This window comes from Vespula vulgaris, chromosome 11 (genome assembly GCF_905475345.1).
Source record: "Vespula vulgaris chromosome 11, iyVesVulg1.1, whole genome shotgun sequence".
Classification (NCBI taxonomy): Eukaryota; Metazoa; Arthropoda; class Insecta; order Hymenoptera; family Vespidae; genus Vespula; species Vespula vulgaris.
In genome coordinates this window covers 5,093,344-5,107,340 of record NC_066596.1, presented here as the reverse complement: position 1 = coordinate 5,107,340, position 13,997 = coordinate 5,093,344, and the positions used below count along the sequence as shown (strand labels likewise).

The 13,997-nt window shown below is 38.4% G+C and overlaps 1 protein-coding gene across 7 annotated transcripts in view; it reads left to right on the top strand.

Annotated features, from left to right (window-relative positions):
- Positions 1 to 13,997, top strand: part of LOC127067497 (discoidin domain-containing receptor 2-like) — an 80,053-nt gene that overhangs the window by 20,928 nt on the left and 45,128 nt on the right. For 2 of the 7 annotated variants that reach the window (XR_007782637.1, XM_051002490.1), the window contains exons 2-3: positions 5,469 to 5,640; positions 7,488 to 7,586. The exons of 2 other annotated variants lie outside the window; for them this stretch is intronic. Coding sequence is in view for 1 of the 5 variants with exons in the window: in XM_051002490.1 (XP_050858447.1) it covers positions 5,567 to 5,640; positions 7,488 to 7,586 (173 nt within the window). In the remaining 4 variants the exon portion in view is untranslated. Of the gene's footprint in view, positions 1 to 5,468; positions 5,641 to 7,487; positions 7,592 to 13,997 lie in introns of those variants that run through there. 3 more of the 7 variants (XM_051002495.1, XM_051002493.1, XM_051002496.1) reach the window with 3 other exon arrangements.

Here is a 13,997-nt window from a genome sequence, read left to right as displayed (position 1 = left end):
AATGATCCTTCGAGGAAACAGAATTATATTTAATGGCTATTTGCACTTCGCTCATCGTATTAAAAGTAAATATTTGTTTGTATTTTATTTCTATGTATTTAACCATTATAACCAATGATACGTCAGAGACCATTATTCATTTAGTACAAATAACAGGCAAAGGGAGTACAATTCTTTTAGCCAGAAGGTTTTAACCGAGTTGATGCGACAAGTGCTGATAGTATGTTCACTCAAGTTTTATTACTCTCTCTTTCTCTCTTTCTCTCTTCCTATCTTCCTCTCTTCCTCTCTTTCTCTCTCTCGTTCTCTCTCTCTTTCTCTCTCTCTTTCTCTCTGTTTCTCTTAGTCCCCCGCCACTTTCGCGAACAGATCCAACGATACAAGCGTGCCCTTAACGACGTGCTGTGGATCGATTTCCAATAATCAGAAACCGAACACCGCCGACGAGTTGCTCCGCAATCAGAAAAATGTCGAGAGAGAAAGAAGAGAAAAAGAAAGAAAAATGTGAAGCATATGAAAGTCGGCTGTTTGAAAGATCCGCCATATTTATTCTTGCTTGCGACGCAAAAGAAACGCGAGCTCGATTCGAAAATTCACGGGCTAGTGAGCCACGTCATATTTATATTCAGAAAATTCAAAAGTTTCAGTACTATTCGTGGCTTTAATGAAAAGTCATTCGAGTCCGTTTGTTACGTCGAACGGATAGAAAATGTTTTCATAACTGAGACGCGAGAGAATAATGTATTGACTGTCATTTTGTTTTTAAGAGCATTCATTTTATCCTCCGTTCTTTAAATTATCCCACAAAAATCAATAATTATAACTATGTCGTAACTATCTTACCGGAAGATAAAGCGTGACTTTTTGTATTTGAGTCAAAAGGATTTCGAGGAGATGGATCGTAGTGTTAGAGTTTTCGCTCGGTGCCGTCCATTAATATACGTAGATTAAAGAGAAGCTAATGCTTCTGACTTTTCGAACGGGAACGTTATCGCGAAGTATGAAACAGCGTCGACATTAAAGAGCGGCTTGTTCGTAATTTATCGTTTATTGCTTTTTATTTACATCGATCGACCGGCACATTTATCAGTCTAAAATGTACTTAAAAAGGTTCGCAGAAAGCGATAGAGAAAGACAGAAAGAGTAGAGAGATTTTACTGACCAGTACGGATGGCTTTACGAGTGGAGTATGTTATTTACGATCGGATTGATTCAGCTAAGCGCGAATGTGTGTATACCTTCTCGTCCGCTCGCTCGAGCGCGCACTTTCTCGAGATGTATTCTTCCGCATTTGAATCACGAATCTCGGCGCCGTCGTCGATTCTTCGACGATTCGAGGAGTGCCAGCCGTGTGGTTCATAAAATTGTCCGATGCAGAGAAACAAACTTGAACGACTATACGTATCATTCCGTTACCTATACGTTTCTGAACAGCACACCCATTTATTCCTTCAAGAGTGACAATTGACTATACGAATACCGAATTTAATTTTAAAACGTTTACAAACAGCAATTTATTCATTGAATAATTGCACCGTTATGGCGTGCGAACAAATTACCACTTAGAAAATTAACATAAGGGTAAAGTAACAATTATTGGTCTTGTTCCTCTTCGCCAAAAATTTATTTTCGGAACGTGATAGACTCCAAGCGAACCTTCTCGGTTTCTCGAAAGTAAATCGAATCTACCAAGACGATCGAGGACTTTCTCGAAGGATTTTGAGAACGAGGCGGAATAATCGAGACGACGTGCTCCTCACGTGCATGTGTGCAATGCGGCTGAAATTCGACTCTCCAGCATAATACGATCTTCGACGCGCTCATTGACTTCGAAGGGCCATCAAAGAATGTTTCAAGGCTCGTCCCGTTGAGAAGAATACTCTCTACCATAAAGAGTTTCCTGTTTTCTTTATTTTTTATTTAATATTAATGCATAATATTCCGTGACACGATAACACGAACATAATTTTAATGCATCGATGATTCTCAATTAATTTATTTTTTTTTATACAGCCTATAAATAATATCTAGGTATGGAAACAGCCACTAAGTTTTCATTAAACATTGAACGTAACGTGTAGGTACGTATTAATTTGAAGGTCCGAGTGAAATAAATCGATTAATAACGCTGCAAGCAAACGCACACTATATAGATATATAGCTATATAAAGTTCGCCGAAAGAAGTTTCGTTAGGTTAGTCGTTGCAACGGCATCGTAAAACATTGCGAACATGGCCGTTTGTCGTGGCTTTATGAGACTTTTTGATTAACACAACTGGAAGAACGATACGGGCATGGAACGTCCAGTAAATTCTTTTGGCATTTCCCAGACGTGACTATGCCTTTTATTTTCTATTTCTTTTCTTCTTCATCTTCTTCTTCATCTCCCTTTTCATCTCACCCCCTTAGTTTTTCTTCTGTCTTCCTCCGATACAATGACACCGTTGGATTATTAGCTCCGACGCTTTCATGATTAATGCCTCGTGGACTTTGGAAAATTGGCCTTGGTTGACGAAAAAGTGAACGGATAAATGCTGGTCACGTGCGAAGATCTTCGTGATAGGTTGCCTTGACTTTTGATGGGTCAGTGAAAATAAAAATCCTTAAAAAGAAAAAGGATATAGAAAAAAACAAGTGGATAAGAAATTTAGGAAGAGTTCAATATCCTGTCTCTTTTGATTATATTTGTTAGCTTATTAGCAGTCTTCAGGATGAAGAAATAAGTAGTTTAGACGTTTTCTCAAAATGATTATATAGTAACAGAATTATCCGATTTAAGGTTGATGATCAGATTTATTTCTTACATATAACATGAACTCCTAGAAGGCTGTTGATCGTTAAGATCGATGGTTAAAAAGCGTGACTCGTCTGATTCGTCAAGTTGACGCGAGAAGGTAACGATAAGTCGAGAGATGTCTGAATTATTGATTTTCAGGATATCGACCGTCAAGGTGGTAGCATTTCTGGTGATTAAATATTGGTTCGTTGAACCTGACATTGATTGTGTGGAAGATGGCAAAATGAAACTTTAATCACTACGGCGGACAGATTTTCGATCGCGTCGAATAGAAATCGTTAGAACAATTTGCTTCGATTGACGTATTACCAGAAAAAAATGTCTACAATTGAAATTGATAATTGACGTTTGAAAAATTATTCATCGTTCATTAGCATCATTAGTCATTAATATCAGATTGCATATGAACTTTTTTTTTTATTATAGCTCTTGTTATGTCTTCTAATTGTTCAGTTTGTTCCTCTACCAAGAAACAAAACTATACCTACCATCGAAACAAATAAAAATGTTCGTAAACTTCAATCATTTCTGGTTTGCTTGAAGGTACTTTAACTTCTGAGGGCGTGACCGAGCCAGTGCCTCATGGGTGCAGTCTCGAAGTACACGTACGGCAGGTCGATATCGACGACCCGATATCGATCCCGTCTCTGGATAAGTCGCAGAGGCGCGAGGGAACTCACATTCTACCTTCGACGACTTCCAAGTCGAATTAACCGAGTCCCATGGGATTATCGATCAAACAATAAAACGCTTTGCCATGATTTTCCCTAACGATTCTATTCCCTTCTTTGAGGCATATATATATATATCTAATGAACGAGCAAATAATACGTATAGCCGTATATAAACGAATACGAATGATCATTGATATTAGAACTATAAAAGAATCATTTATTTGCCTAATTTCTAATATTTCAGAAGTTTATATATATATATATATATATATATATATATATATTAAATAGATTATTTGATCTGCTGATAAACTGAATACGATTTGTTCTTTTTTATCAACAGAAATATCGTTTGTATGAGGCGATAGGAATTTTTGGTCTTTTCGTTTTGTGAATTCAATCGAATCGCGTTCTCTTTCTCACGTTACCGTTCGAATGTCGAGAAATACGTTTACCTATACGCGTACAACGAGAAAGAGAAAGAGAAAGAGAGATAGAGAGAGAGAGAGAGAAAGAGAGAGAGAACGCGAGTTGGCTTGGAGAGGCAAGTCGTATCAAGGGAATTTCTGTGCACACGGAGGTACGATGCTTGAGGCAGCCTCGTCGAACAAACATCGAAAATTCGATTTGTCGATTCGCACGCTCGCAAAATCGAGTAGTCGACTTTCGAAGCGGGAAGTCGACGTAGGACAGGGAACCTCGCGGGAAAATTCCTTTATCGCGAGACGTCTACAGGTCGGCTACCACCCAACTTCGATTAATAACTTTCATTTCTCCTTTATTTCACATAAAATAGATATAAAGAGCCTTTCTACGAAATATATCTCGTTAGAAATAAATTAAAAATATCATGAAATTCCAAAGTATAAAAACAAGTACGGAATAGTACAATCCTGTTTTGCTATCAACGATGATCGGATAATAAAATATCTTAAATCGAAGAAGTTGATTTGTAGAAAAGATTAAATATTTATCTGAAACAACCAAGAGAGATTTTCAGAAGAACACTTAAACCACCATCGAGAGAAATACTCTTTATAACACGCGCAATATACTACAATCGTTCGAAAGAGAACTCCATTTCATTTTCTCTTGTACCAGGAATCGCTAGCTTCTAAATAAAAAGAGGGAGTTGGAGGGCGGTAAATTTTTACGTTCGCGGTATGAAGCACGTAGATTGGTATAAAGGTGAGGGGTAAGGTAAAAAGGACGGAGATGGAGAAAGAAAGTAAAGGAAAAAAAAGAAAAAAAGAAAGAAAAAAAGAAAAAAGAAAAAAGGAAAAGCAGGAGAAAAGGAAGGAGAAACCTTTTCCCGAAAGCGGAGTTATAGTGATAACGCAGCGAGGAAGCCAAGTTTATTTTCATTCCTACCTTCATCGCGTCCCTTCTTCTCTCGTCTCTCGTCCTCAACTATGGACGCTTCAACCTGTAGCTCCCCCGTTCTGTTTGCGATTTATATTTCGTTGCACGCTCCGAGGAGGACGACGAACGCCTCCCGAGCAAACTCATATTTTGCGATTTCGTTCGCGTCGGAGGTACATTATAACATAGACCTCTCTTTCTCTGTATTTTTTCTTCCCCTTGACTGATCTAACTATTTTCAGCTTATTAATAGAACTCGCGATTTAATCACAGGAATTCTTTGAATACGAGTTAAATTAATGGAAACATATTTAACGAGTTTAGATTTACGATGAAGCTCTGAAAATATTTACTGTTTTATCTGAAAAACTTATTTTCGTTTGAGATCGAATTCTCCAACTCGCATCTTTTTTTTTATATATCGCAAGTAGATAAGTTTATTTGTGAATTAGTTTAAGTTAGCAGTACGTATACACTTTCAATCTAATTACTTGCTGACTAATCGAAACACTATACGTATCTTATTGCATGTTATCAGATATTTAATTTCAATTATTCTAATCATATTATTTGTATCAACATACCCCAGCTCTTGTTACAATAAATTCTCTCTTTCTCTCTGCCTCTTCTCGTAGGCGTCTCTTTCTACGGAACGAGAGGCGAGTGTCGGCGATGTTAGAAGGACCATTATTCCCATCTGTCGGTATAACGAGGCGTAATTGAAATCTCTCGCATGGACACGAAGGCGCGAGCGGGCCCCGTTTCTCACGTTGGGGCCACAATTGGCCTTAATGTTGCCTCTGTCCGGTGCGTAGCACGATTTTCTTTTTCTTTCTTTCTCTATCTCTCACTCTCTCTTGCTAGACTGTCTTACCAGTCTTGAAGAAGATGCTCACGAGATGTTTCAAAGATCATCCTAAGGGGAAAAAGAAAGTAAAAAGAAATTACGAAAGTTCTTCTTTCCCTTGTACTCAAAAAACTCATTCATTCGCGGGAAGAAAGAAAGAGACAGACGGAGAGAAAGAAAAAAAAGAAAGAGAGAGAGAGAGAGAGAGAGAGAGGGAGGAAGGTTCAACCGGTACATAGCTCGAAATCGTGATTGGCATATCGACGTGTAGCTCAGAGCATCCACGTCGAGGCGACAATAATCTCGTTAAGAGCGCACACTGTACGTACTCGGCTTACCCTAGGGAAATAAATGACCGCACTACGTGAGTCTAGGGAAGGATATCTCGTCCGTTTCTAACCAATCCGATTCCTACGAATTTCTCTTTCTCTGTTTCGCTCGCTGACAACGTTTCGTTTACTCGTCACGTGAACTCCCGACCTTTCCTGCTTACAATTTAATCACTTTTTCGTTTTTTTCTCTCTGTCCAAGCTTGTTGATCATTTGTTTTCTTTTCTTTTTTCTTTTTTTCTCTTCATTAAGTTTTGTCCGCTATACCTGATGATTCCTATTTAGATGGAGATAAGAGACGAAGAACTTACGAACTCTCGTTCGCTACTTCGTTCTTGATTGTAAGTTTGGATGTTGATGAAATCGTAACTGGTGAAAATGTTAGTTCAACTTGAAGCGCAGCTAACGAGTTTTAGTAGCTACTGAACTTACTGAAAAATGAGTTAAATTGCACGATTGATTTGATGGTTATATTACATATTTAAATAAGCAAAAAAAGAAATAGAAAATAGAAAATAGAATTTGAGAGTATAGATCAACTTATACCGTAGTTGATCACAATATTTTTTTGCTACTGTAGTTGTTCAAATGCTAATAACAATACCTCTTGTTTAAAATCAAAGATCTGTCTTCTTTCTCGTTGCATGAAAGTCATGTCATTAACTAGAGTGCATATTGTTCAACTCTAAAGACATCGTAGAATCGAGAATGCAAGAATTGCTCATTTTTCCGAATCTATAGAATTTCTAAACGAAACTTGTAGAATTAGAAATACATGCGATTGAATATCACATAAATGAAAATAAATGGAGCAAATTGGTAAGCGAAGAGGATTGAATGTTTTTGTGCTTGTAAAACGAATGCTCTAGCTCTATTATTATACTTTACCACTCATTTTCATCTCACTTCACTTTTCCTAACTAAAGCGTTTTCTTTGAACGAGGCTGTTCTCGAATCGGATGGGCCTTTCCTCGTTCGTTTGGGAGAGCATAAAGTATGGAAATGACGTTCGACTTAATCCAACGTTAATCGTGTTCGCTTCTATATGAGACTATAACTATCCATCGCTTTTATCGTCTCTCGTGGAAATCATCTTTTTGATCGATTTAACTCTCTCTCCCTTCCTCTCTCTCTTCATCTTGTGGACCAATAAACCTCTACCTTCATTTATTTTACCTCTTTTAGTGCAAAAATTGACTATTTATAACGTCCCATCCTTTTAACTCAACCCTTCAATCTTTATGATCCAATGCTTTTTTAATACTTTTACTTTAAATAATAGTACGATAGAGCTTTAGGTTCGTTCATTGATAAAACGATGTCTATATATTATATTATATTATACATACATATATATACGATAGAATGTGAAAAGTGAAGTACATCATTTTAGTTGAAAATATCTTTAACATCAACTATCATATATCTTTAAGAGCCGCTATGTTACAGTTTGCTTAACACTCAGATCGTTTTATAGAACATGGACGTGCTTAAAGTGCGACAACTTACACTTCGGTCCACGCAGCATCTTGATCCCGTGCCAGAACAGATTGACGAAGGAAGAACATAACCGCGGGTGAGGTAAATCGCCCGAGGAATGTTAACCAGATGTCGTAACTCTCGTTTATCGGTACTCGATGTTATTAGTTCCGCGATGTGGTGATATTCCAAAGGCTATTCCGCAGATGCTCCGCTTCATCGTTCATTTTATATCTATACATAGTATACACGCAAACGAGTACACACACACTCACATATATGCACACACATGTATATGTAGCACTCGTTTTAATTGTTTGCCATCGCCTCTCGCTAAATTGGAGTTTACTACGAGCCAGTGATATATACCGATAATCCTCCACCATTGCTGTGAAATCTCCTATCCTGGGGGGGAAAAAAGCTTTCGCAGCACGATTCCTTTAACGATTCTTGCAACGCTCTGTAATAAAAAAAAAAGACTATTAAGTAATAACTGAATTCCATACCTCCAAAAAACAGATATGGAATCGAATATTTTTCTTTTCCATTAGTTAATATTTTGTAATTTCTCTTTTTTCTCTCTGCAAATAAGAATAGCGATTTATATAGAATCGAAATCTTTATGGTTTATCAATGTTGATTTACTTTACTCGAGAATAAGACAAATCCGATAAAAAAGGAAATCGTGAAAATCCATAAAGGGCTATCAAATGTAGGGTGCTCGAGTTTGTGCTGCCGAGTTAATCCTACAGTAGGACCGGCCCTTTCGTCGATTACGCTTCGCGCGCATTCCGCAATGGATCGTCGTGCACGGTGTCCATTGTTTTGTAATTAATACTCACGCGGGGAGGCGCGTTGACGGATCGTTTTAACGCTCCGTCGAGCTTCCCGTTAAAATATAGACGTGTTTCGGGCGTGTCTCTGTATCCCCCTCTCTCTATATCTTTCTCTCTCACTCTATCTCTCAACCTATGTATCTCTATCTCTATTTCTCTTGTACATTCTCCCTTGTATTTCCTCTGTACGCTTTCGTTCTCTCTCTCTCTCTCTCTCTCTCTCTCTCTCTCTCTCTCTCTCTCTCTTACCTGCATGCTGACTCATCGATCAACGCGGCTATTCTCCCGCTTATATACTTCTGCTTTATACACCTGCGTTAGCCGCGCGACTTGATCGATGGAACGAAGGTGTAATCACCTCTCCTCGTCCCACAACCGAATACTGGTATTCTTTATGAAAAATATATCTACGAAAAAAAAAACCGAGGAGATAGAATGGATTCGGTGCCATCTGAGACCTATCCAAATATTTCTTCAACAATTGCAACTACTATTACCAGTAAAAAACTCTATTGGAAGTTCTGTATTTAATTTTCTGAAGTCATCACCGATTTTCGGTAATTAGTACTGTTCTTAGCGGACGTAGCGTATCAAGTCCAAGACTTAGCGCGATACGAGCAGCGCTACCTTACCCGTTAACAGGATTCTTGTTTTATCGTAGAAGCCCTGTGGCTGATTAGTCGGCAGAAGGAAGCAGGAGTAATTTCGAGCCTGTTGGCGCGGCTGAACTCGGCAGGGTAGATAGCTATGACAAGACGAGAGTTTACACGGTAGACGGGAGTAATTACATCCAAGTTTCGGTCCTAGATCTTTCTATCCCTCTCTCTATCTCTCTCTCTCTCTCTCTCTCTCTCTCTCTTTCTCCCTCCTCAGTTCCATCTCTCCTCATGCCTTCTTCCCTATCTCCACTCTTCTCATCCGTCTCAGCCCACACACTTCTATCGCTACTCCGCACGTCGCTTCGTTCCCGTGGATTTCCGTCTTTCGGCGATGTATCGTTCATCCTCTTCAACCTCCCCCCTTTAACCCCTTTTTCCACCCTTGTTTCCAGCGTTTCTACCTACCCGAAACGACGAGGCGTTTCCAACTACTTCTACGCATATGTTAATACTCACGTATTCCAAGCTCGTCGAGAGTCTGTTGATGACAAGACGCGGTGACGTTATGGGACAGGAAGTAGTGGACCTTAAAATACTTTCACCAGATTAAACTCGGTTTGGTTGGGTATATAATGCAATATGTTTTTGTAAAATTTGATAGCACGTAAAATTGTACTATTTATTATTTCTTATTATCTGATTTCATTTTACATATAAATGTTGTATTTTATAAATAACTGAGATTATTGACATGTCTATGATTTATCCATTGGAAATATGGTAGAAACGATGACAAAATCCGATTTCATGTATGTTTTATATCTCTTCCCGATTATTATTATTATTAATGGTACTGTTTATTTCGATTTTATTGCTAGATTAGTCTTTAGGTACATGTTTCATCGAATAAGCTATGTGAAACGTGTTTTGCTTGAATGCTAATTACATTGTTTTACCGGTATATGGATGACGAGATTCGCACAGCCTATGCTTCAATTTTATCTGGTTTTTGATCGTCAAGCGTAAATGATTATCGAGCGATGCGGATAACGTGTTCAGAGCATCGAAACGTATCGAGATTCAAGGTCATTTATAAATGGAATATGCATCCCCTCGTTCGAAATAGCATGTCAACGTCAACGATATAAATATGACATATTCCTGAACTTGAAATCACGTGATTATCTATTGAAATATATCTGGTAACGCGAGAGAGAGGAAAAGAGAAAGAGAGGAGTAAGCTAAAAATTACTTATCGATAATTTTCAAATAGAAGTTTTTCATCAATTTTCCTTTTGACTGATTGACATGATCAAAAATTGATCAAAAAAAAAAAGAAAAATAAATAAATAAAAAATAAAATCGAATTTAATATTCCTCGTATGTTACTAGATAAAAAATGAAGTTTATTTATTCATTTCACAGTCATTGGTCCAGTTATTCTAAGACTAAGAAGAAAGGATACTAATCGTTCCATAGCTTCGGTTACTAGTAGCTTCGGTTACTCGATCAGCGTTCAATCTCAATGCGCGTTCGTGCGTCAAGGTTTCTCGCTTAAATCGAGCCCTTTGCCCTTTATCGAGCTGCCGTGCGAGCCAGCAAAAATCGTTTCTACTCATAGCTTTACCTACCGCTTCGTACGAAGGCGTGGGCGTATGTAGCTTCACACGACGATGCTCGTTACTCCCGTTGCAGCACGATTATGCAGCCACTTAGCATAATTATCCTCTTGTATGGCTGCGTGCACACACGTATATATGTACATACACATGTAGATAGCGAATCGAGCTCGGTTCTCGGCGATATAATCGACGTTGGTGCTACCGAAAAAAAAACTCGATAATATCGGGTGAATCTTTTTATGGACTTTATGGTATGTATCACTACATTAAATTATGGTAGGCTTAATGATAATTATAAAGTGTACTTATAATCAAGGGAGTTACATTCCCATAATCAGTTTGCGATAATAGTCATTAAGGCTAATATACATTCTGTATTTTTTGACATTCGAAAAAACTGGAATTAAGATTTTTTTTTTTTGATTTTATCTTCTCATTTCTTCTTTTTGGCGAATCGTAAAATAGCGTTTTTCATAAAATACTTTTTCATAAATCAAAAAGGAAGGAGTCTTTTAAGGTCCTAATTTTAGATAACCCGAGCAATATGCGGAAGGTTTCGGAATTGTATGCGCTACAGGATGCACATTTATATGAACTCTTTTATTTGCTTTGACGTTCGCGAGTTACACCCGAAGAAAAGAATGCAATACATAGTTGGTTGGTATATAGCTATGCGCGTGATGCTTTTTGGGGTAATAAATAACCAGCTTTCAGAACGAAAGGAACGCAAAGGGTCGATCTGTGAGAGCTCGGTGACGAATGAACGACGCGACGCGCATAGACAACGGCGATACGAATCGTGGGATCATTAATCTTTTTTACATGGTACACGTGAATTTAATGTAATCTCGTTTTCCCTCTCGTGAAACGCGCTTCTCTTTCTCTTTTCTCTATCCTTCGACGAAATGAAAAAGACATCTTTGTTCTCCGCTTGACATCCTAAATTATGTTTTTTTTATCTCACTGTAAGTTTTTGTAATTTATTTCAGCGTGGTATAAGGGATCATATTTTATACGGAATAATATATTAATACAATACCATTGTCATGATTTTTCGTTGAATAATATCCTCGATAATAGCTTCGATATCGATAGTGAGAATTATTTTAAATTGGAAACGATGAAAATGATTTAATATTTTATTCGGCCCCTTTACTTTTCAGAGTCCGATAAAAAAAAATAAAAGAAAAAAATAACCGAACGTAGATAGTACAATATAAAGCTCTAGATTCCCTTAACGAGCCTTCCAATAATTCGTGAGGAGCATAAAAGTGCGGTATCAATTCTCTCACGAATGGGAATTCGTAAAAAAGTATTACTTGGGCCATTATTACGATCGGGAAAGTAGGCTCAGCGGTCGTAATTTTGTCTAATTCCGGTAAAGTGCATTCGGAAAGAGTAAATTAACGAGGTAACGCGAGTAAAGTAGTGCGTTCGTTCGGTGTGCTAGAAGAAAAACGAGCTGGTAGAGTGGGAATAGGCGAGGAAAGGAGTGAGGGAAATGGGAAGATTGCGACTGACGGAAAACCCGATTCTCTCTCGAAGCAGACGTTTCCTTTAGCCATCGTAACGCTTTCTTTTTTATTATCTGCGGGAGAAAATTGAGTTTTGTTTTCTGTCCTCGTGTACGCGCCGGCTATGTATGAGCGGACTTTGTCTCCTCTGCTTTTCTCTTTTCCTTTCTTTTCCGCGAACCTTTAACACCTTACTACTTTTTCTTCGAACTTTTCGTCAACGCAATTCTACACCCTTAACCTCCTCCTTTCCAAACCCACCCGACAGAGGTAATGAGATTTCTTTGATTCTTCGTTCTTTTTTCTCTCTCTCTGTCTCTCTTTTCTCTATCTTTCTCTCTGTCTCTCTCTTTTCAAGTAATAAGAATTCTTCGTAGGAGTTCCAAGTAAGAGTACGATAAAAGATCTGTCCTATCTTTTTTCTTCGAAAGAGTTCCTTTGGCTTCTGCGGATCATAGCGAGTAACTAGAAGAGAGAAATAAGAGAATGCAGTTTATTATAGTCCGAGTGAACGGACTTCCCGAAGAACAAGTAGTGCATCGAAAATTGGAAAAGTAAGAGAAACGCAATCAAAATGCGTGGATGTGCTTGTTGAACTAATTCGTTTAAAAGTAAGTCTTGATGTTAGTCCAGGCGATGTTCGATCCGAGCTAGGGCAGCCGTTTTCGATGGACGAAGCAAGATAATAATTATGCAAATAGCTATGTCCTGCACAAGCGAGTACGTACTAACACAAGCGATATACAAGAAGAAAGAGAGGGAGAGAGAGAGAGAGAGAGAGAGAGAGAGAGATAAAATCAAGCAACAGATGTCTGGAACTGCTTTCCTTCGTTCACGAAGCTATCCGTGCTTTTTGTGGAATCACCGATAGAATACAAGGTGGGACACACGGAGACAAAGCATCCACCAAGAAAAGAAGACTATTTTCTATCTCAAGATAACGCGAAGGAGTCCAAAACTTCCATTTTGAATTCTTCCATATTCCTCGACGTCGACAGGTGGCACCTATTGCAACGGCACGTCGCCTCTTTTCTCCTCTTCTTAAGAAAATTCCAAAGAAAATTTGACGTGATAAAAAAAATCAGGACGTGTTCGTTTTACACCGATACGATTCAAGAATTATAGCCGAAGTCTTAGGCGATTCTAATCTTTCCATTTAGCGTGAAAGTCGAGGGATACGTGTCGAAACTCAGACTCCTAATTGGAAGTTACGAGTACCAGCGGGAACATGGGAAAGCATTCGCGATCATTCTAGCACGTTTATAAATCATTTTACCCTTCCACGTGGGTCCCACACGTATAATATCTCGAATGTATGTACGTCCCTTGATATCTTCGAACTATCTCTATCTGTCTGTTTCTCTTTCTCTCTCATTCTTCATCTTCATATTTTCATTATATCTTCGTATCAAAGACATGATAAATTGATTCTCCAACGATCGCTCATAGACAAAACAATAAAACCAAAGATAATTTCATGAAATTCCTGCAAGATCAGGCCCGAAGAAGATAACAATTTAAAGAGAAGTACGTATTGCAATTGGTCGAGAAATGGTTGTTGTTCTTGAACACTGCTTTCAATGCTACGAAAGTCTTGTATAGAATTTCGAGATTCCGTGCTTGCAAGCGTTCATTTTCAACTAGAAGCAAAAAAAGGGAAATGAAAAAAAAAAACTGAAATGAATACCGGAGAAAATATTTTTGCGAGGATTTGGCAGACGTCGAAACGCATCAAGCCGTCCGTTATATCGAGAAGCAGACGAAGGGAAAGGAAGGGAAGTTTGACCCTTCCTTGGTAAGAAAAGACGAATGGGAAGAAGCTTTGGACGGTTTCCTCACGGCTTTCGAGGATTTCGATCACCTAGAAGAATTTTTCTTCTTTTCCTAGTAGAGTGCCTCAGAGCCCTCTCATTTTCCGTCGCTTCGTACAACCGTGG